Below are 23,848 nucleotides of genomic sequence, written 5' to 3'. Positions count from 1 at the left end.
CCGGGACTCCCGACCCTCCCTCCGTCCAGGGCCTGCTTGGGGCACGTGCATCCTGTTCCCCATCTCTGCGCCCCTCAGCCCCTTTTCCCAGACACCTAAGCTCTGGCTTTGTGTCTTTGTATCTCTTTCTCTTTCTTTCTCTTTCATTCTGCTCCTCTGTCTCTCTGACTCTCTATATTTCTCTTTCACTCTCCATTTCTCCAACTGTGATTGTAGACTTATCTGTTTTTCCCTTTGGTTTGGTTAGTTTTGCTTCATGTATTTTGAAGCTTTGTGATTAGGTGCATACACATTCAGGATTTTAAATGTCTCCTTTTATCTTTGTGAAATGAGTAGCTTTCTCTCTGGTAATACTGCTGGTTTTGGATTCCACTTTGACGTTAAAATAGCCGCACCAGCTTTCGTATGCTTAGTGTTAGCATGGTATGTCTTTATCAGTTTTTTTACTTTCAACCTGTGTCTTTCTATTTAAAGTTCATCTCTTAGAAACAACATATACTTGCGTATTGCTTTCTTTAAAAAGAGTTTGATTGTTGAGTGTCATTTACATTTCATAATATGTATAATTATTGGTATGGTTAGGTTTGAGTCAACCGTCTTTCTATTTATGTTCTGTTTACTCCGTTTCTTTTTTCCCCTTGTCCTGCCTTCTTTTGGATTGAGTCCTCTTTACAGTTCCATTTTATCTCTGCCAATGACTTTGTGTGATTTTTTCATGGCTGCTTTAAGGATAACAGTATGCATCCTTGACATCACAGTTTACTTGAATTAGTATTATTCCACTTCATGTATAGGTAGAACCGTCACAGCTGTCTAATTCACCCCCTTCTGTCCTTGTGCTATTGCTGTCATATATTCTACTTCCCCACTTATTATAAATCCCACAGTACATTGTTGTGATTATTGCTTTCAACAGCCAGCCGACTTTTGAAGAAGTTAAGAAAACAAAGAAAAATTGTATTTTACATCTACTGATGTATTTACCATTTTTAACACTCTTTATAACTTCCTGTACCTCAAGATTTCCATCTGGTATCATTTGTCTTCAGCCTAAAGAATATCCTTTAGCCTTGCCTGTAGTATGGGTCCACTGGCAGCAAATCCTTGCTGCTTTTGTTCATTTAAAGCTGTCTTTATTTTACCTTAATTTTTGAAAGATATTTTCACTGGATATAAAATGATGGTTTGGCAATTTTCTCCCCTTTTAGCACTTTAAAGCTGTTGATCTATGGCCTTCTGGCTTAAAGAGATAATTGGCTGTTATTCTTATTGTTGTTCCCCTATATAAAATTTGTCCTTTTTCTCCGGCCTTTAGGATTTTCTCTTTTCCCTTGCTTTTCAACATGCTGACCATGATGTGGTTTTTCTTTGTGTTTATCCTGCTTTGGGTTTGCTGAGATTCCTGGATCTGTCAGGTCACTGGGTTTTTGTTTTTGTTGGTTGATGTATTTAACTAATAAAATCAATTTTTAAAGCATTTTTTGGGGGGTTCACAGCAAAATTGAGCAGAAAAGACAGAAAGTTCCCATATACTCCTTGTCCTCACACATCCACAACCTCTCCTACCATCACATCTCAAGCCACAGTGGTACATTTGATACAACTGGTGAACCCACACTGACACGTCCTTATCACCCAAAGTCCATAGTTTACATTAGGGATAATTGTCAGGTCTGTGCATTCTGTGGATGTTGACATGTGTAATGTCATGAATCCACCACTGTAGTATCATACAGAATAGTTTTACTGAGCTAAAAATCCTTGGTGTTCTGCCTATTCATCCCTTCGCCCCCTCTCAATTCTGGCAACCACTAATCTTTTTATTGTTTCCATAGTTTTGCTTTTTCCACAATGTCATATAGTTGGAATCATATCGTATGTAGGCTTTCCAGATTGGCTTCCTTCACTTAGTAACATGTATGTATGATACCTCCACATCTTTTCATGGCTTGATAGCTCTTTTTTTTTTTAAGCTCTGAATAATATTCCATCATATGTACCACAGTTAATTTATCTGTTACCTACTGAAAAACATCTTGGTTGCTTCCAAGTTTTGGCGATTATGAATAAAGCTGCTGTAAACATCCATTTGCAAGCTTTCATGCAGACATAAGTTTTCAATTCATTTGGGTGAATACCAATGAGTGCAGTTGCTGAATCATATGGTAAGAATATATTTAGTTTTGTAAGAATTTTTTTGTGAGTTTTTATGAGAAACACTGTATGTGTGTATGTGTGTGTATGTGTAGATGTGTCTGTGGTGTGAACACTTAAGATCTACTCAATTAGCAAATTTAAATTATACAATATAGTATTGTGAACTATAGTCACCATACTATATATTAGATCCTCAGAACTTAGTCATCTTATATCTGAAAGTTTGTACCCTTTTACCAACCTTTCCCCATTCCCCTGCCCTCCAGTCCCTGGCAGCCACCATTGTACTCTGTTCCTCTGAGTTCAACATTTTTTGGTGTTTGGTTTTTTTAGATTCCACATATAAGTGATTCCATGAAGTATTTGTCTTTCTGGTTTATCTCACTTAGTATAACACCCTCATCCCTGTCGTTGCAAATGACAGGATTTCCTTCTTTTTTAAGGCTGAATAATTTTCCACTGTATATGTATATACCGCATTTTCTTTATCCATTCACCCACTGACAGACACTTGGGCGGTGTCCATATTTGGCTATTGTGAATAATGTTACGTGAATAATGATGAACATGAGAGGGCAGGTATCTCTTTGAGAAGGTGATTTCATTTCCTTTGCATAAATACCCAGAAGTGGATTGCTGGATCATGCAGTAGTTCTATTTTTAAGGAAATGGAGAACCTCCATACTGTTTTCCATAATGACTGCACCAGCTTACATTCCCACCAACAGTGTACGAGGGTTTCCCTTTTTTCTACATCTGCACCAGTACTTGTTATGTTTTGTCTTTTTAATAATAAACATTCTAACAGATGCTTATTATATCAAGGTGAAATATCAAGTTATTGTCTTGATTTTAATTTTCCTGATGATTAGTGATGTTGTACATCTTTTCATATACCTGTTGGCCATCTGTATGTCTTCTTTGGAAAATTGTCTTTTCAGCTGCTTTGCCTATTTTTTAATGGGATTACTTGTGGGAGGTTTTATGGTTTTTGGTTTGCTTGTTTTGGGTGATGGTGTTTGTTTTTTGCTACTGAGAGGTGTAAGTTCCATCTATGTTTTAGATATTTCCTTATTGGATATGTGATTTGCAAATATTCTCTACCCCTCCATAGGTTACCCTTCCACTTTGTTGATGGTTTCTTCTTCACAATGCAAATGCTTTTTAAATTGTTTGTTTTCTTATTGTTGAGTTTTGGCAGTTCTTTGTATATTTTGAATAGTAATCCTTTATTAAGTGTGTCTTTTGCAAATATTTCCTCCCAGTGCTTGCCTGTTTTCTCATTCTCTTGACATTGTCTTTTGCAGAGCAGAAGTTTTTCATTGTAATGAAGTCCAGCTTGTCAATCATTGATTTGTTTCATGAATTGTGCTTTTAGTGTCATATCTAAAAAGTCATGATCAAACCCAAGGTCATCTAGGTTTTCTCCTGTGTTATCTTCCAGGAGTTTTATAGTTTTGTGTTTTACATTTAGGTCTGTGATCCATTTTGAGTTAATTTTCATAAAGGGTGTGAGGTCTATGTCAAGATTCATTTTTTTGCATGTAGATATCTAGTTGTTCCAACATCATTTGTGGAGAAGACTGCCTTTGCTCCCTTGTCAAAGATCAGTTGACTTTAATTATGTGGGTCTAATTCTGGCCCTCTAATATGCTACACTGCTCTCCTTGTCTATTCTTTACCCAATACCACACTGTCTTGATTACTGTAGCTTTGTAGCAAGTCTTGAAGTAGAATAGCATTAGTCCTCTGACTTTGTTCTTGTCCTTCAGTATTGACTTGGCTGTTCTGAGTGATTTGCCTCTCCATATAAACTTTAGAGTCAGTTTGTCGATATCCACAAGATAACTTGCTGGGATTTTGATTGGGATTACATTGAATCTATAGATCAAATTGGAAAGAACTGCCATCTCAACAACATTGAGTTTACCCATCCATAAACATGGAATATCTCTCCACTTACTTAGTTCTCCTTTTATATTGTTCATCAGAATTTTATAATTCTTTTCATATAGATCTTGTACATGTTCTGTTACATTTGTACCTAATTATTTCAATTTGGGGAGTGCTAATGTAAAGGTAATGTGTTTTAATTTCAAATTCCCCTTGCTCATTGATAGTATACAGGAAAGTGCTTGGGCATGGTGCTTTCTATTTTTGAAAGGTAATTAATTATTGATTCGATTTCTTTAATAGGTATAACACTACTCAGATGATCTATTTCTTCTTGTGTGACTTGTGGCAGATTGTGTCTTTCAAGGAATTGGCCACTTTCATCTAAGTTATCAAATTTGTAGACATAGAGTTGTTCATAATAATCCTTTATTACCTTTTTAATGTCCAAGGAATCTATATTGATATTCCCTCTTTCATTTCTGATATTAGTAATTTGTGTCCTCTTTTTTAAATTATCCTGGCTAGAGGCTTATCAATTATATTGATATTTTCAAAGAACTAGCTTTTGGTTTTGTTGATTTTTCTCTATTGATTTCTTGTCTTCAATTTCAGTGATTTCTGCTCTAATTTTTATTATTTCTTTTCTTTTGCTTACTTTGGATTTATTTTACTCTTCTTTTTCTACTTTTCCAAGGTGGAAACTTAAATTAGTGATTTTAGATCTTTCTTCTTTTCTAATATATACATTCAAGATATAAATTTCCTCCAAACACTGCTTTCACTGCATCCCACAAATTTTGATACGTAGCATTTTTATTTTCATCTAGTTCTAAATATTTAAAGTTTTCTCTTGAGATTTCTTCTTTGACCCATGTGTTACTTAGAAGCTCTGTTAATTTCTTTAAAAATCTTTCTTGTCTCTGTGCTTCATTTTGGGTTACTGCACTGACCTGTCTTCAAGTTAATCGATTCTTTCTTCTGTTATGTATCATTATTTTGAACAAACTGTTATTATCTGCTAGATCCATTAAGAAGAAGAAAAATAAAGTTTCTTACCTTCACTTATTCCTTTCTTGATGCTCTTTCTTTTTTTAATTAAGGTATCATTGATACACAAACTTACAAAGGTTTCACATGAGCAACATTGTGGTTTCAACATTCACTCACATTATCAAGTCCCCCCCCACACCCCATTGCAATCACTGTCCATCAGTGTAGTAAGATGCTGTAGAGTCATTACTTATTTTCTCCATGCTATACTGCCTTCCCTGTGACCTACCTATATTTTGTGTGCTAATCATAATGCCCCTTAATCCCCTTCTCCCTTCCTCCCCACCCACCCTCCCAAGCCTTCCCTTTGTTAACCACTAGTCCCTTCTTAGAGTCTGTGAGTCTGCTGCTGTTTTGTTCTTTCAGTTTTGCTTTGTTGTTATACTCTACAAATGAGTGAAATCATTTGGTACTTGTCTTTCTCCACCTGGCTTATTTCACTGAGCATAATACCCTCTAGATCCATCTATGTTGTTGCAAATGGTAGGATTTATTTTCTTCTTATGGCTGAATAATATTCCATTATCTATATGTACCACATCTTCTTTATCCATTCGTCTACTGATGGTCACTTAGGTTGCTTCCATATCTTGGCTATTGTAAATAGTGCTGTGATAAACATAGGGGTGCGTTTGTCTTTTTGGATCAGGGATCCTGTTTTCTTCAGGTTAATTCCTAGGAGTGGAATTCCTGGGTCAAATGGTATGTCTATTTTGAGTTTTTGGAGGAATCTCCATACTGCTTTCCACAATGGTTGAACTAATTTACATTCCCACCAGCAGTGTAGGAGGGTTCCCCTTTCTCCACATCCTCAGCAACATTTGTTGTTGTCTGTCTTTTGGATGGTGGCCATCCTAACTGGTGTGAGGTGATATCTCATTGTGGTTTTAATTTGCATTTCTCTGATGATTAGCGATGTGAAGCATATGTGCCTGTTGGCCATCTGAATTTCTTCTTTGGAGAACTGTCTGTTCAGCTCCTCTGCCCATTTTTTAATTGGCTTATTTGCTTTTTGTTTGTTGAGGTGTGTGAGCTCTTTATATATTTTGGATGTCAACCCTTTATCGGATCTGTCATTTATTAATATATTCTCCCATACTGTAGGATGCCTTTTTGTTCTATTGATGGTGTCCTTTGACGTACAGAAGCTTTTCAGCTTGATAGAGTCCCACTTGTTCATTTTTGCTTTTGTTTCCCTTGCCCGGGGAGATATGTTCATGAAGAAGTTGCTCATGTTTATGTCCAAGAGATTTTTGCCTATGTTTTTTTCCAAGAGTTTTATGGTTTCATGACTTACATTCAGGTCTTTGATCCATTTTGAATTTACTTTTGTGTATGGGGTTAGACAATGATCCATTCTCTTGCATGTAGCTGTCCAGTTTTGCCAACACCAGCTGTTGAAGAGGCTGTCATTTCCCCATTGTATGTCCATGGCTCCTTTATCATATATTAATTGACCATATATGTTTGGGTTAATATCTGGACTCTCTATTCTGTTCCACTGGTCTGTGGGTCTGTTCTTGTGCCATTACCAAATTGTCTTGATTACTGTGGCTTTGTAGTAGAGCGTAAACTTGGGAAGCGAGATCCCCCCTGTTTTATTCTTCCTTCTCAGGATTGTTTTGGCTATTCAGGGTCTTTTGTGGTCCCATATGAATTTTAGAACTATTTGTTCCAGTTCATTGAAGAATGCTGTTGGTATTTTGATAGGGATTGCATTGAATCTGTAGATTGCTTTAGGCAGGATGGCCATTTTGACAATATTAATTCTTAATGGGTTGAGTTTCCATTTGTTAGTGTCCTCTTTAATTTCTCTTAAGAGTATCTTGTAGTTTTCAGGGTATAGGTCTTTCACTTCCTTGGTTAGGTTTATTATTTTTATTGTTTTCTTTGCATAATTTATTTCTAGTTTCATACCTTTGTGGTCTGAGAAGCTGGTTGGTACAATTTCAATCCTGAATTTACTGAGGCTCTTTTTGTGGCCTAGTATATGATTTATTCTGGAAAACATTCCATGTACACTTGAGATGAATATGTATCCTGCTGGCTTTTGGGTGGAGTGTTCTGTAGATGTCTGTTAGGTCCATCTGTTCTAATGTGTTGTTCAGTGCCTCTGTTTCCTTATTTATTTTCTGTCTGGTTGATCTGTCCTTTGGAGTGAGTGGTGTGTTGAAATCTCCTAAAATGAATGCATTGAATTCTATTTTCCCCCTTTAATTCTGTTAGTATTTGTTTCACATATTTAGGTACTCCTATATTGGGTGCATAGATATTTATAATGGTTATATCCTCTTGCTGGGCTGACCCCTTTATCATTATGTAATCTATTTTGTCCGATATAAGTACTGCTACTCCTGCTTTTTTCTCCATTTTATTTGCATGAAATATCTTTTTCCATTCCTTTAGTTTTAATCTGTGTATGTCTTTGGGTTTGAAGTGAGTCTCTTGTAAGCAGCATATAGATGGGTCTTGTTTTTTTTATCCATTCTGTTACTCTATGTCTTTTGATTGGTACATTCAGTCCTTTTACATTTAGGGTGATTAGATATGTACTTATTGCCATTGCAGGCTTTATAGATTTGTGGTTACCAAACATTCAAGGGCAGCTTCCTTACTATCTAACAGTCTAACTTAACTCACATATTATTACACTATTTCAAACACAATCTAAAGATTCTTTCTTTTTCTCCTTTCTTCTTCCTCCTCCTCCACTCTTTAAATATTAGGCATCATATTCTGTACTCTTTGTGTATCCCTTGACTGACTTTGTGAGTAGTTGATTTCATTTTGCATTTGTTTAGTAATTAATTGGTCTACTTCCTTTAGTGGTTTTATTTTTTCTGGTGACAGCTATTTAGCCTTAGGAGCACTTCTATCTATAGCAGTTCCTTTGAAATACACTGTAGAGATGGTTTGTGGGAGGTAAATTCTCTCAACTTTTGCTTATCTGGAAATTATTTAATCCCTGCTTCAAATTTAAATGATAATCTTGCTGGGTAGAGTATCCTTGGTTCGAGGCCCGTCTGTTTCATTGCATTGAATACATCATGCCATTCCCTTCTGGCCTGTGAGGTTTCTGCTGAAAAGTCTTATAATAACCTGCTGGGCTTTCCTTTATGTGTATCTTTTTTTCCTCTCTGGCTGCTTTCAGTACTCTCTCCTTGTCCTTGATCTTTGCCATTTTAATTATTATATGTCTTGGTGTTGTCTTCCTAGGGTCCCTCGTGTTGGGAGATCTTTGCACTTCCATGGCCTGAGAAACTATTTCCTTCCCCACATTAGGGAATTTTTCAGCAATTATTTCCTCAAAGAGACTTCCTATCCCTCTTTCTCTCTCTTCTTCTGGTACCCCTATATGCAAATATTGTTCCATTTGGATTGGATGTACAGTTCTCTTATTATTCTTTCATTCCTAATTTTTCTTCTGTGCCTCAGCTTCTTTGTTTTCCTGTTCTCTAATTTCTATTTCATTTTCCTTCTCCTCTACCTCATCTAATCTACTTTTAAATCCCTCCATTGTATTCTTCATTTCAGAAACTATATTTTTCAAAGTTTCTCTTTCTTGAAGTCCTCCCTGAGATCTTGAATATTTTTCTGTAGCTCTGTGAACATGTTTATGATTTTTATTTTGAAATCTTTATCAAGAAGACTGGTGATTTCAGTTTACTTAACCCTCTTTCTGGTGTCTTCTACTGGATTTTTGTTTGTACAAAATTTTTTTGCCATTTCATTTTTCTAGTAATTCCTACAGAATAACTTTGTGTACGTGGCTCCCTCTAGTGCCCAGAATCTCTACTCTCTGGAGCTGCCCCGCACCTGGAGCAATGGTGGGGGTCACAGGCAAGTGGTACTGGTGCCGGCCAGAAGGAAAGATCTCTTTCATGCATCCTGGCTGCAGTGGTATAAGTGCACTGCCAAGGCCAGTGGGCTGAGCACGCAAAGAGGTGGGACCACCCTCTGGCTGGCCTGGCACAATGGCAGGGGCAGGTGTGCAGACCAGTGCCTGCTGGGAGGAAGGAGCAGCAGGCTGTATATCACAGTGGGGGGCCTCGGTGCTGCATTGCAGCCAGGGGGATGGAGTGCCTGAAGCTCTTGAAAGTTCCCAACCCACTGGGCTGTGCTGGGATGATTTTGTCCACCTGCCCTTTCTCCTGTGCAGCAATATCTGTGTAATTTTTGTCCCTTTAGCACCCCCCTCACTGTTGGGAAGTCTTTCAAAGTGCCCACCTTTCTTTTGTCCCAGAGCAGCCAGTTGTGGGTACCTGTTCTCCACAAGTGGCTGGAATCTCAGTCTCTCTGAGTTTTCTGCCTGTCTTTGCTTTCCAACCCCACTAATCTCCAGAGCACCATGTAATGTGGGTTTGTGCTCCTGGAGCACATCTCCAGGGCTGAGAGTTTAGCAGTCCTGGGCTTCTACTCCCTCCCAGCTCTGTTTCTCTTCCTCCCACCTATGGGCTGGGGTGGGAGGAGGCTTGGGTCCTGCCAGATCACGGCTTTGCTACTTTACCCTTTTCTGTGAGGTCTTCTCTTTTCCCAGATGTAGGCCATCTGTTCTGCAGTCTTAGGGTCACTCTTTCAGGATTAGTTGTATTTGCTCTATTTTTGTGTTATATGTGGCTTTGGTAGGAGGTTTCTGCCTCACGTCTCATACCACCATCTTTTTTCAATCCCCCTGATGTTCTTTCTATATATAAATAGAAGTTTCTCACTTATATAATTTCCTTATCTTTGAGGAACTTCTTTTAATATTTCTTGTAAGGTAGATCTACTGGCAACAAATTCCCTCAATTTTTGTTGTCTGAGAAAGTCTTTCTCCTTCACTTTTGAAGGATAGTTTCACAGTGTACAGATTTCTAGGTTAGTGTTTTTATTCTCTCAACACTTAAAATATTTCACTCCACACTCTTCTTATTTGAATGATTTTTGAGGAGAAGTTGGGTATACTTCTTACCTTTGCTTCTCTAGATAAGGTGTTTTTTTCCTCTGGCTTCTTTTAAGACTTTTCTTTATCTTCGATTTTCTGAAGGTTGAATATGGTATTTCTAGATGTGGTAATTTTTGGCTTTTATCCTGCTTGATGTACTCTGAGCTTCCTGGATCAGTGATTTGGTGTCTGGCTTAATTTTGGGATATTCTCAGTCATTATTGATTCAAATATTGCTTCTGTTCCTTTCTCTTTCTCTTCTTTCTAGTCTTCCCATTGCATGTACATTACATCTTTTGTAGTCATTCCACAGTTCTTGGATATTCTGTTCTGTTTTTTCCAGTCTTTTTTACTCTGCTTTTCATTTTGGAAATTTCTATTATATTCTCAAGCTCGGGGATTCTTTTCTCAGCCACATCCACCCTACTAATGAGCTCTCCAAAAGCATTCTTCATTTCTGTTACAATTTTTTTATCTCTAGCATTTCTTTTCCTTTTCTTAATATACAAACCATATGTTTTAACCTAAAAAATATAAATAATAACATTATATTATATAACCATATGCCTGACACCAAGCTTAAGAAATAGAACCTTATCAGTGTCCTTAAAGTCCCCCATGTGCCCCTCCCCTGTCACTTCCTCCTTGAAAGATATCTTAAAGGAATATGAAATATTGGCCAGGAAACTGAAGGACTTGTGACTGCAGGTAGTATTTTCATTATGTTCTCTTGCTCTGGGTAGAACTTCAAGGAGTGGACAATCTGGGAGATAAATGGCTGAAATTCTGTTGAATTTGTGTTTCTGAACTATGGCTCCCAACACCAGAAAGAAGGGCCTTTGCTAGGGTCAGAGTATTTCTTATGAGGCCTGGGAAGGATGTGATTGTCCTTAACTAACTGACCCTGTGAAGAGGACCCTCAACTGAATACTAGCATTTCTGTTTGAACCCTTCTTAGAAATTCCTTCTCTCTACTTACCATTATCCATTTTAGCATGTTTTCTATTTTTTCCCATTAAAACCCTTAGCATATTAATCACAGTTGTATTTTAATTCCAGATCTGGTAATTCCAACATTTGTGCCCTATCCGACTCTGGTTCTGATATTTGTTCAGTCTCTTAAAACTGTTGTTTTTTACCTTTCAGTGTGCCTTGTAATTTTTTGTTGAAAGTTCAACATGATGTACTGGGTAAAAGGCACTGCAGTAAGTAGCTCTTTGGTAATGCAGTGAGTGGTGAGGTTTTGGGGGAGAGGAAGCATTCTGTAGTCCTCTGATCAGGGCTCTGTCTGGTGAGCCTGTGGCCCTGGACTGCGAACGTCACCAGAGCTTCTGTTTTGTCTTGTTTTCCACCATAGATGGGACAAAATGGCTGGAGGGCACTGGGGTTGGGTTATCTCCTTCCTCCATTTGGAAGCTTAGAGCCACTAGAGTTGGGCATTTCTCTACCCCAGGTCGATTAGGCTCTGGTAGCATGGTTTCTCCTGAGGGACAACCTGTTGGAAAGAACAGAAAACACTGGTGTATTTCAAGATGGTTCCTTCCCCGCACCCCCGCCAAAAGCATGAAGGGATTTTTCTCTGACATCTACTGTGAGATCCTGACAGGGCTCCTGGAAGCAAAACTCAAAAAAGTGGGTGGGGTCCATAAGACTGGGTCCTCTTGGAATTTTTAACTCTCAGAATTGTCCCCAATGAGCCTCCAGCAATTTGTCAATTACGTTTAAGTTTTCCTATCTGGGCCCTGGTTCCCAGGGAAGTTTCTGCTCCAGTAAATTGTGATCCACCTGACTGTCTTGCAGGTTTTGGGGGCAGTGATTTGCCCTATGATGGCTTTAAAATGAGGCACTGATTTTTCGGTTTGTACAGCTTTTTACTTGTTGTTAGGACAAAATGGCAACTTGTAAGCTCTTTATATGCTGGATCAGAAACAGGAAATCTGTTTTGTTTTTAAATTAAATTTGGAAAAAAATGGTTAATATTTCTTCAAAGATTTTTTTTCTATTCCTGTGCTCTCTTCTTACCTCCTGGGATTCTAATTACACTTGATTCTCATCCCTTGAGTCACTGAGGCTCTGTTAATTTTTTAAAATATCTTTCTTCTCTCTGTTCTCCAGTTTGAATTATTGCATTGACCTGTCTTCAGTTAATAGATTCTTTCTTTTGTTGTGGCCAATTTTATGTTAATCCCAGCTAATGAAATATTTTATTTCAAATACTGTCATTTTCATTTCCATGATTCCCACTTGATTCTTTTTTACAATGTTCACATCTCTCCTGAAATTCCCCATTTCATCACTCATTATATCAATTCCACTAGATTTGTTAGCATATTTATCATAGATATTTTAAACTCCATGTCTGCGAATTTCAACATCTGGGTTGGCTATGGATCTGTTTCTACTGACTGCTTTTTCTCTTGAGTATGGGTCTCATTTCCCTGTTTTTCTTTCCTGTTTTTCCCTTTTTCTTCACATGTCCAGTAATTTTTCTTGCATAGCTGGACAATACAGATAATGTAGTAACAAGAATCTAGATTCTGTATCTTCCTCTGAAGAGTGTTGATTTCTGCTCTCGGGTATGGCTCAGTCTCAGCTTCATGACTTCAGAATGGGCAGTTCACGGGCCATCCACGCATTCGAGAAGAGTATTTATGCAGATTCCACTCCCCTACAGTGGCTCCCTGCTTTGCAGTATTTTCCCTCAGTTTCCTCCTTCTTTGGCAGTCTCAACCCCAACCTCTGACTGCTCAGGTTAGTAAGACCAAAGCTTTCTGCTTGAGCTGTTTGCCAGGCTGAGGGAGCTGGGGTGTGCCCTCAGAGGAAAAGCCATAAATACATGGATTTTACTCTCCAGTTCCCTTCTTTCAAAGGTCAGATATCCTTCAGAAAAAGTCAGTTTCTGGCTGCTCTTTGTCGCTTCCATTGCCTTCAAACACTTGGGGTTTTTTTGCATTTTATCTAGTGTTAGTCCAATGTAAGCATGTAAGCTACTCTCTGCCTCAGTCTCTCTGTCTTTCAGCCTCCCTCAGTATCCCTTACCCTCCCTCCCTCTCCTCTCTGGTCTTTCCCTCTCTTATTTCTCCTTCTCTCTCTCCTTGCAGGGAGAACCTGGCCCCAAAGGAGACCCTGGTGAGAAGAGCCACTGGGTAAGCTCCAGCCCAGAACTGACCTCCCACTGCGCCTTCCTGGCCTAGGCACTCAGGAGGTTGTCTCGTAGCAGGGACACCCCAGTCAAATCCCCACTGCAACCTCAGCCCTAGCCGCACCCCACCCCACCAACGTTCTGTCCCTTCCACCCGGGCAGGGCCGGCCTCTTCGGCAGACCCCATGCTCTCTGTCTGCCTTTGTCCCTGTCTCTGCCTTCCCTCTGTGGCCTTTCCAGGCCAGGAGGACCCTGCCTGTTCTTCCCGGGCTGTCTGGGCTGACCCAGTCCAGACTGCATCTCCTGCCTCCATTGCCCCCTCCCAGCAAGGGCTTTGGCTTCTGCTCCTCTGTCTGCAGATGGAAGGGAACCATGAAAACAATATCTACACAAAAGAATGGGATGGGTGCCTTAGGAAAGCCGTGAAGCATAGGGAGGGAGGCCTAGAAACGGTGAGCACACAGGAGCCCTGTGGTAAAAGGGACAAGGGACCTAGACACCCACACACACATAGGAAATCGTGAAGCACAGGAAGGGATGCCTAGAAACCATCATGTACATGGCTATACATGGTAACTGAGATCAGAGGACCTAGACTCCACTATGTCCAAAGGACCTCTAAGTAACAGGTGGTCCTCCTAGGAGACCCATGAGGAGAGGGAGGGGAGGCCTAGAAACTGTGATGTGTATGACAGAACCATGGAAAATGAGGTGATGGGAACCAGAAACTACTACACACGAAGCAAGTCCATGAAGAATGGGAAGGGAGGCCTATAAACTGCCACAGACACAGAAGACATCAAGGAAGAGGAAAAGGGGACCTAGAAACCACATGTGGAGTCCTAGAAACCTTCATGATCATTGAGATAGTTGCAGTGAAAGAATTTCTGGGCCTAGAAACCTACCCACCGCAGAGACACATGTGGGGAGGGCCCACAGCCCATGACGCAGGGGCCTGGAAACCATCAGGACACGGGAGACATGTGGAAAGTGGGTGGGGTGGGGGCAGACACCCGTACAGGGAAGACAAATGGGGAGCTCTTCCGGAGACTGATGTGGAGCCTCCCTCTCCCGCACCCCCATCCCGGGTGCGGTCTGGCTGGGATGGCCTACTTCCCAGCGGACACTAGTTAGTGAGGACATGGGAGGCACCCAACACCCGCCCTGCCTTCTCTGCTCCTGATTGTGGGGTCAGCGATGGATACAGCCGTGGGAGCCCCAACCCTGCACGAGCCCTCCCCCATGCCTTTCCATGACTTTGGGGCCCTGCTATCTCTCCGGCAAGCCTCTCCCAGTCCCTCGCTGCCACCCTACTCCCCAACTCCCACCCCCTCGTGGCTTGAGTGCCTCTTAAGCACCCTGCCAATATGGGCATGAGCTGGGCTGGGGTCAGGTAGACCTCTGTGACCCCAGCCCTCTCCTCCCCTGGGTCCCTTCACAGGCCCCTCCCAGAGATCCTGGGTCTGGGCACATGTTTCCCACCCAGCTCTGGAGACGTGGCAGAGGTAAGGTGAAGGCCAAACTAGGCCAGATACCCCCGTCCCTGCACAGGAACCCCTGGAGGAGAATGGATGGCTGAACTGTCCCAGACCAGGCCTCAGGACCACCGTGGGCAGGGCCCCCCAAGAGGCAGCAGGGCCCCTGCCCATCCATGCTTCCCCCTCACCCTCTGTCCTTCTACCCCTGCTTGCCACCTGCCTGGGAGGGGGCCTGCTGGGCTGGGGGCTGCATGAGGCTTTGGGGGCTGGGGGACCAGTTCTGTTGGGGGCAGGGGGGATGAGGTCCAGTGTGAGGAAAGACCCCCAGAGCCCCTATACACACTCTGCCCGCCAACCTCACTTGGTGAAGTTTTTGGAGCCAGAGGCCCGGCTGTTACTCAGCAGTGTCACCCAGTGGGCATGAGCAGGCACTGCAGGCACTGCCCAGGAATGACTGTGCTGGACCAGTGCATCTACTCAAAAGTTCATATCCCTTATTTAAACAGAAAAAACTGAGGCCCAACTCCACAAAGCAAACTGTTAGCAGAGCTAGAACTAAAGCCCAAGCTTTTCAGCTCCGAGAACAGGAGGAACCAGGCATAGATACGATGCAAACCCAGTCTCCACCCTCAGGGTGATCACACTGGGGTGGGAGGCAACAGACCAGTAACCAGCAGCGACAGGACGGAGGGAGCTCAGCTGTGATGGGGGAGGATTTACTGACCTCCAGGAGAAAGAGGCTGAGACCTGAAAGTTACATTAACTAGGCATAGGGTGTTCAGGCAGAGGAATGGGAACATCATGTGCAAAGGCCCTAGGGCAAGAGTGAGCCTAGGGTATTGAAAAAGCTGCAAATACTTGGAGTGGTAGAGTATGACAGACAAGGGGTGAGGAAGTAGAGGTCAAATATAGCCTTTGAACTTTCTTTTATGGGTAATCAGTAGTCATGGAAGTATTTATAGGCAGGGGAGTGATGTGATCAGATTTCTGTTTGTGAAAGATCCCTCGACTGCTGTGTAGAGAATGGATAAGAGAAGGGGCAACGTGAGAGAAGCAGAAAGAGAGAAACTAGACAGGAAGCTGTTGTGGTAATTCTGGCAAAAGACTGTGTGGGATGGAAGTGAGGATGGACAGATGTCAAGGGACCTAAGAGACACTTGGGTGCTAGTTTGGCTGTGAGAGAGGGCCAAATACTTTTACAATAGCAAAAGAGAAACAGAAGAGGCTTTGTCCATGGAAAACGGGAGATAGCTGTGTTACAGCTGAGTCGGGGTGTCCAGCAGGCCCTAGACACTCGGGCCAGGCTGGGAGAGGTCTGGGATGTCATCAGTGCAAACAGCAGGCCACCCATCTGGGAAAGGATCCAAATAGCAGAGTTCAAAAAATTTTTTTCCTCCAAATTTCTTTGAAAATTTTCAAATATGCAGAAAAATTGGCACAATGAATATCCTTCTACCCTTCCTCTAGGCTGACCAGTTATTAGTATTTTGCCACAATTGCTCTCTTTCCCTACATATTTGCAGACCTTTTTTTAAGTGCATTTGAAAGTAAGTCACAAACCTCATCCACATCTCCCCTGACATATCAGCATGTATCTTGAAGGAATATGGACATTCTCCCAAAGAGCCACAGTACCACTGTCATACCTGAGAAAGCTGACATCAGTTCAGGGAGATGATTCCATTTAACACGTAACAAATTTTACCGGTCATCCCCAACATATGTTCTATAACTGGCTTTTTATAAAAATATCCAACATCCAATCAAGAGTCATGCATTACATTTTGTTGTCACTTCTTGGTCTCTTTGAATCTAGAACAAGCCCCCTGCCCTTTTCTTCTCTTGACTTTGTCTTTTTGTGAATGTCTCACTGTCTAGATTTGTCTGTTTCCTCCTGATCAGATGTAAGTTAAATACTCTTGTCAAGAGCAGTAGCAAGGGGTAGGGGCCCTCTTACCACATCTTATCAGGAGGCTCATGATGCCTGCTTGTCCCACTGTCCATGCTGGGAGTGGCTTGATGTAATTTTTAAAAGTCATCCATTTTTAGATCCTGCCCCTGTAATACTTGAAGAGGGATTGCTTTGGTGTGCAGCCCATGGTGACCCTGTGACTCCCCAGGCTGCAATGGCCAGTCAGTGGTCTAAGGATAGATCCAGGTGCTGTGGGCAGGACAGCTGGATCGTGACGGACAGTCCCAGCACGGCCCCTGCCGACTCACAGACACGGGGAGGACTCCAGTGTGTAGGGGTTTCCGTGGAAACAGCTAGCTTAAAGGGCTGGAGTGTAATTGTAGCAATATGTGTATTGCATGTCATCCTTTCATTTAATCTTTACTAAGCAAAGGATGTGGGGAGAGACTCCTAGATATGTCAGGGCTGGATTAGTTCTATTTGCCATTGAATTAAGATATCTACATTCTGGAAATAACTTCTGTCTGCACTAGGGAAGGAGTGAGGGAGTGGGGAGTATTGGCAAGACGGTGGACACCATGCTGGGAAAGGAAAGGACAGACTGGGAGGAAGTGAAGGTGGGGACCAGCTGGTGGTCTCTGGCTTGAGCCTGCGGCAGCAGCGGGCACCACGTGCGGAGAGGGGAGGCCTGCGGGAGGGGTTTTGTGAGCCCACTGCACAACCCCGAGCCTGGGACCTGGAGCTGCTGCTTGGAAGAGAAGGCGGGGCTGAGGGCCGCCTCAGGACGTGCAGACGGGGGACCTGGAGCAGTCAGCGCCGAGGAGGGAGGGACCCGAAGTGAGAAGAGCCAGGGAGGAGAACAGGGCCTAATTCTCAGCTTCTCCAGCATTTTAAGCACAGCTTTCCAACAGCGATGCCACAAACGTTTTCTGGTTTTCCCCATATATATTCATTTTGACGTGACTGTAAAGGATATCAGTAAGTAGCCTGATCTCACTGATAGAGTTAGAGTGAAACTAACACAGTATTAAGGCAAAAGGCGAGTCAGTTTAAAGTATATTAAGTAAGCAAGAGCATGGGTGGCCCAGGGACGTGGCAGGAATCATGCAGGTGATGTGAGGCAACAGAGATGGAGGGGGTGCCCTGTGACAACCTCCAGGGCAGGTTCCCCTGCAGGTCCCGTGGTGGGCTTTGGAGTAGCAGCGGTGTCTCCCTGGACTGGCATCACATGCCCGAGTGCAGCAGGATCTGGGGGGGCTGCAGGGAGAGAGCAGCCAGCTGGGGTCCGTCCAAACATACCAAGGGGGCTGCTTCCGCCTGCCTTGCCCTCTCCTGCCCCCACCCCAGTCTTGTCCCCGCTGTCCGTGGGCCCTGGGCTGTGCAGGTGGTGTGAGGCTGCGGGCGCATGTCTGGGGTGGGGCATGGGCCATCAACAGGCTTTGCAGGGCCTCCTTCACGGCTGCATCTGTCTCTTTCCTCCACAGGGGGAGGGGTTGCTCCAACTACGCGAGGCTTTGAAGATTTTAGCTGAGAGGGTTTTAATCTTGGAAACAATGATTGGGCTCTATGGTGAGTAGAGACAGACAGACAGACGGACAGACAGCCCAGCCCCCACCCACCAGCCTTTCCCCAGGCCCTCCAGGGGTGGAGCTGCCTAGGCCCAGTCAGGAGGCTGGAGAAGGTGCCTGCACTGGGCAGATGAGGACCTGAGAGGCCAAGACCACCCATCCCTCAATGGCTGGTCTCTCCTCCACAGGTGAGGGGGGACCCCTTGAAACCTGGGTCCCCACCTCTGTGGTTAGACCTAGGCCTCTGGGCATTGTGGGTAATGTGGCTTCTGGCCTGCAGGGGAATTTCAGAGGTGACAGATTTTGAGTTGGGAAGAAATCATGGGCAATGGAACCAAACTCCAGAGCAGCAGGGGATTGTGGGTAACAGAGCCAGACTGCAACAGTGCAGTGTATGGTGGGAAATAAAGTCAGAGCCCAGGCCCACAAGAGGAGTATGGGTGATGAATCCAGACTCCACTCAGGCTTCAGCTCTAGAGAAATCATGGGCCAGCAGATACAGAAGGCACCTCCCTGTGCTGGATCCAGGCCAGTCTCCGGGCCCACAGGACAAAAGGTCATGGAGCTAGACTCCAGAAACGCAGGGGACTGTGGGTAACAGAGCCACGCTCAGAGCCCAGAGGACTCCAGGGTTCCAGCCCCTCTCCTCAGAGCCCCCAGAGGTTCTCACAGGGCAGGCCCTCCTGGCCCCAAGTACCCCTTTACAGTTGCCATTCCCCCTCAGATCTTCCCCTACCCTACTCTGCCAGTCCCTTTAGGGGCCTGAGAGAGCCAGCTTTCAGTGCAAGGCACTCACCCCCAATTCTCCACCACCCAAGAGAAGCCAGGCAGGCCCTACCCTCACTTAGAAGGGGAGGCCAGAGTCCTGATACAGACCCACACCCGGCTCCTGCCCTGAAGCCTGCCGGCCCCTGGCCCCACACTCGCCCACAGCCCTCCGGCCCAGCCCTCGGAGGCCGGACTCGCACCGTCTGCTCTTCTCAATCTCCCATCAGGCTCCTAGCTTACAGAGCTTCCTGCAGCAGCAGGCTCGGCTGGAGCTCCTGGCCAGACGGGTCACCCTGCTGGAAGCCATCATCTGGCCAGGTAATGGCAGGGTGGGCAGGCCCCTTCCAGGAAGGACCTGGGAAGGGCCTGGGGGCACAGAAGGCACCTCCCTGTGCTGGATCCAGGCCAGTGGACACGCACCCTTCAGTCCTTCCGTCCGGCCAGCAGATGGTGCCTGGCACCTTGCTGCCACAGGCTCCAACAGATAAGATAGACATAGTTCTGTTCTCATGGAGCTTAGGGTGCGGGGATAAGGGAGGGTTGCCCTGGAACTGGCTGTTGAGCCCAGGGTGAGGAATAGCACAGTGGAGAGAGGACAGGCAGCCATGAGAGCACAGAAGGCCCCTGACCCAGACTGGGTATGGGGGAGGATATCTCAAGGACGGCTTCCTGGAGGAGGTGGTCTAAGTGGAGCCCTAAAGGGCAAGGACAAGGGCAAGTGAACAGGCAGAGGAACAGCATGAGCAACAGCCAAGAGGCTAGACAGAGCCTTGAGGGATGGCTCCGTGAGGTTGCTAAAAAGTGACCGTTGAGTCTAGAGGATTAGTCAGGGCCCAGTTTGAGAAGGTTCTCGAAGGCAAGTTGGGGAGATGTGGAAGGAGGTTGTGAGCAGTACCTTACTGTGCGTAGCTTGTCATGGTGGAGCTAAGGTCACTCCCCATTAAACTGGAGCTTCTGTCTGGCCCTTGAGAGAGGCAGGGGTTGGCTGCCCTTGGGGCTGGGCTTCAGTCCTCACCTACTCGCTAGGAGGCCCCAACAGTCACCCTTCTCCCACCTCCAGCCACCCCATCTCACAGCCCAATCCTACTGCACTGTTACACACAAGCCTCAGATATCATGTCCAGCATCACATCTATTTTACAGGTGGGGAAACTGAGGCCCTGAGCAGGGAGGGCCGAGGTTAGAACCAAGCCTCCATTCAACACAACACGAGGACACACTCACTGAATACCAGGTCTGGGTGGGTCCTGGGCAGATCCCAAGAGTACCTGCCTTGGGGAGCTGCCCTTCAAGTGGGACACCCTCAGTATCTATAGAGAAGAAGGCCATGGGCACAGGAGCACCAAAGGACGTAAGGCAAGGAGCAGTCACTTCACTCTGGGGCTTGGAGAAGCCTTCCTGGAGGAGGGGATTGCACCAGGTCATGGAAGATCCCTGTGAGTGTGCCAGGAGAAGGTGGGAAGGGCAGCCCTGACACAGCCCTACATGGGCAAAGGCCTGGAGCTTGGAAGGTGCTGTGTGTGGCCTGCTTCCCAAGCTCTCCCACCATGCCAGTGGCCTAACTTCTAGAGACATCAGTGACCGCCACCCAGTCCACCTCCTGTTCCAACAAGCCCGAATCCCCGGCTCTCAGCACATTTTCAGGTGTCGCTCACCTCCTCCCTCATCCAGGCTGGGAAATACTGTGGCCGTGGACTCTACCCCACCCTCCAGTCGGCTCTGTCACTGGCAGCCCAGGGAGGAAGTGCTGGTCACCTGGGAAGGCTCATAGCCACTCTCTGGCCACAAGCCTGGGAGAGTGGCCTACAAGCCAACTTGGGTTGGGGCCTGGAAGGGGAGGTATGGAAGGAGGGAAGCAGGAGAGATGAAACCTTCCCTACTGGCCCATTGTACACAGCAGGTACTAACTAAAGACCCAGATGGGGCTCATGTTTAGTTTATAATCAATTAACGACTATGCTGGTAACAGCTGTCACACACCCGGTCCTCCCTGGCTGGGGGATTTACATTGATCATCTCCAGTCTTGGCAACAAGCTTGTTAGGTGGCTGATATTTCATAGATATATTTCACAGATGACATAACAGAGGCTCAGAGGGCTCACGTGACTCCCTCAGGGTCACAGGAATAGTAGTGGTAAAGGCCAGGAGTCCACCCTAGGCCTGACTAAATTGCTGGCTCTTTTGGCTTTATCAGCAAAGCTCTGCTAATGCCTCTGTTCCACTAGGCACTGAGTGGAGCTCAGGGAAACCGAGGGGCCTCAGTTTGATCGTGTCAGAATAGCATATCATGACCAACTCACAGTGACCAGACCTGCAGGAGACCTGGGTCAAAAGCATACCAACCTGATGACCATAACAATCCAGCATTTACCATGAAAACCACTTTCTACTCCTGGTCATCTTCAACACTTACAAGGGTGTGACACAGGAGTTTTATCCCATTTCCAGATGAGGCTGAGGTTCTGTGACTTGCCCAAGGTCGTATAACTGGGCCATGGTGGGGCCAGGATTCGGTCCTAGCTGATGCTGAAGCCTGAGCTCTGTGCCGCCCTCCTTCTGTGCTCCCTGATTTAGGGCATGCAATGTCCCTTGGCTGCAACCACATCCGGTGCCCCAAATCTCAGCCCAGAGGTGCATGAGAGGCTGGGGCACACAGGGCCAGGGCACTGGAGAGTAACAAGAGTGTGGCCCACTCCCCTGCAAGTGCTCTCGGTGGGAAGCTGGTGCTCACCGGGGCCCAAGAGTCTGTCCTCTGATCAGAGCTTTGGAGGATCGGCCAACTCCTCCATCCTGGTGTTCTCTTCCCTGAGCATTCTTCAACCCTGGAAAAACATTCCACCCTTCTGACCTGTCTGGTCTGCTCATTTAATTTAGAGAGGGACTGAGATGATAGTGATGGAAGGCTCCTGGAGGAGGTAGGTCCTGCTCTGGGTTTTGAAGGATGAGGAGGAGTTTTCCAGGTTACAAGAATGCCAATTATGTATTTCACTCTGACAGGGGTCAGGTTATTTCCAGGTTGGGGCATATTTCACCACAGCCAAGTTGGAATTGACTTTAACAGATATTGGAATTGGCCAGGATGTCAGCGTGTCCTGGAACAGTCCCTTTGGTTTTAGAGATGAGACAGCTGAGGCCCTGACAGAGGTCTGACTTGCCCAAAGCTGCACAGTAGGTCAGTGGCAGAGCCTGGCCTCCCTAAAATCTTCCCAACCACAGGTGGCCCAACCCTAGGGAAAAAGAAGAGTGCCTCTATTCCCTGTTAGTTTACCTAGCTACAAAATGGGGTAACTCAGGGGACAACTCCACCCCAAAACGTGGAAAAGAACTATACTTTCATGGAACCATCACTACATGCTGAGCATTTCAGAAACAGTGACAGAGAGAATCAAACAGAAGCCCGGAGTGCTCTGAGTGGGGGACTGACAACTCCTGGAGCAGGGCACTAACTGGCTGACGGACCCCCTTCCTTGCCACAGCTCAGCCTCCCGGACACCAGGGCAGAGAGCCTGGTCATCCCCCCCCTCCAGAGGACCAAGGGGAGATGGGCCCTTCAGAGGCCTCACTAACCTGGCTTCTCTCCTTCCCTCCGGCAGAACCAGAGGGGTCGGGGGCAGGCCCCGCCGATTCGGGCACCGCCAGCCTCCTGCGGGGCAAGAGGGGAGGACACACAGCCAACTACCGGATCGTGGCCCCCAGAAGCCGCAACGAGAGAGGCTGAGGGTGGTGTGGCCCCTCGGGGTGGGCTAGGAGCTGCCTCCAGAGACTGCCCATCCATATTTATTAATGTCCTCAGGGTCCCCTGTGCCGCCTGGGCCTTTGGAGTAGGTGGGTCTTGTCCTGGCACCCCATGCACATTTGCCTCCTCTGAGGCTAAGCAGGGGCTATGGCATGAGAGGGAGGGGTGGCCCAGGTGAGAGGCGAGGCCTTGCTCAGGACTCTGGGCCTGTTTCCCTTTGTGACATGGGGTGATGAAGGCCTGCAGGGAGTGGATAACAGGCTCTAGGCTTCTGACTTACCAGCTGCCTGGGCATCTAGACCCACAGGCACTGAAGGTGTCGGAAGCTGGGGCTCTCCTGGCCCTCAGCACAGGCAGGGGTGATGGGGGGGGCAGTCTTGCCTTCCCTCCCTACTAGCCGAACCTTGGGCAGTCCATGCGAGCCCCTCCTTTTCTTGATTTCTGGTGCTGGGTTCCCACCCTGAGCTCAAGCTGCCTGACCTGACAGGATGTTGGGGGCTCCTTGCCTCTGTCCTAACCCCTGACCCCCTGTCCCTTCTATGTCCCAGGGAAGGTGTGTGGTCATGAGGAGGGAGGGGGCCCCCTGGAGGAGGATATCTGCAGGCCAATAAAGGCCCCCAGCCTTATTTCCCATTCCCACCAGCGTGGTCTCAGTGTGTGCTTAGACTGGGGGCAGCTGAGCCAGGCAGGGCCAGGGGCCTTTCTCGCCTCTTCTGGGGCCTTCACTGCCCATCTGCAGAGCAGGGTAGGAGGCTGGCCTGCACGGGGCTGGGCAGGCCAGGGCTCCCTTGGCCAATGTGTGGGCACCTGGGGCATGGGGGTAGGTGAGCAAAGAGGCTCAGCCTACCCCTACCTTCTGGCCAGCTGTCCAGCAATGGCTGCAGCCTCTGAGAGGCCAGGGAAGCAAGGAGCAGCAGACCTCAGGGCAGCTTCTGGACTGGGAGACCTGCAGTTTCCTCACCTGTAAGGTGAGACTGATGGGTGGCCCTCGGGTTCCCCAGTCTGTTTCTGGTCCCTGGCCAGTGACCAACAGCAGGGTCAGTCTCTACAGCCCTTCTGCTCTGGCCCTGGCCTGGAGTACAGCCCCCACAAGTGACCAGAGTGCAGGCTGCCCCAGGACGGGGCACTCTCTGCACCGCCCCCTGCCTTGCCCCTCCCCCTAGTCCGTCAGCAACTCACACCCATGCCCCACCCTCTGCCCTCTTCACTCTGTCCA

General features: G+C 46.0%; 1 protein-coding gene across 3 annotated transcripts in view; it reads left to right on the top strand.

Annotated features, from left to right (window-relative positions):
- EMID1 (EMI domain containing 1) overlaps positions 1-23,267 on the top strand; it is a 44,640-nt gene extending 21,373 nt beyond the window's left edge. Inside the window, exons 13-15 of one of the 3 annotated variants that reach the window (XM_036908908.2) lie at positions 13,129-13,173; positions 19,123-19,213; positions 22,490-22,759. In XM_036908908.2, the coding sequence (XP_036764803.2) occupies positions 13,129-13,173; positions 19,123-19,213; positions 22,490-22,614 (261 nt within the window). In that variant the 3' untranslated portion in view covers positions 22,615-22,759. Of the gene's footprint in view, positions 1-13,128; positions 13,174-18,043; positions 18,129-19,122; positions 19,214-22,489 lie in introns of all 3 variants that reach the window. The other 2 variants (XM_036908905.2, XM_036908900.2) reach the window with 2 other exon arrangements.
- Positions 23,268-23,848: the final 581 nt, after the last annotated feature.

Source organism: Manis pentadactyla, chromosome 14 (assembly GCF_030020395.1).
Source record: "Manis pentadactyla isolate mManPen7 chromosome 14, mManPen7.hap1, whole genome shotgun sequence".
NCBI classification, from domain to species: Eukaryota; Metazoa; Chordata; class Mammalia; order Pholidota; family Manidae; genus Manis; species Manis pentadactyla.
Note: the sequence above shows the minus strand (reverse complement) of the source record. Positions and strands in the feature narration are given on the sequence as shown.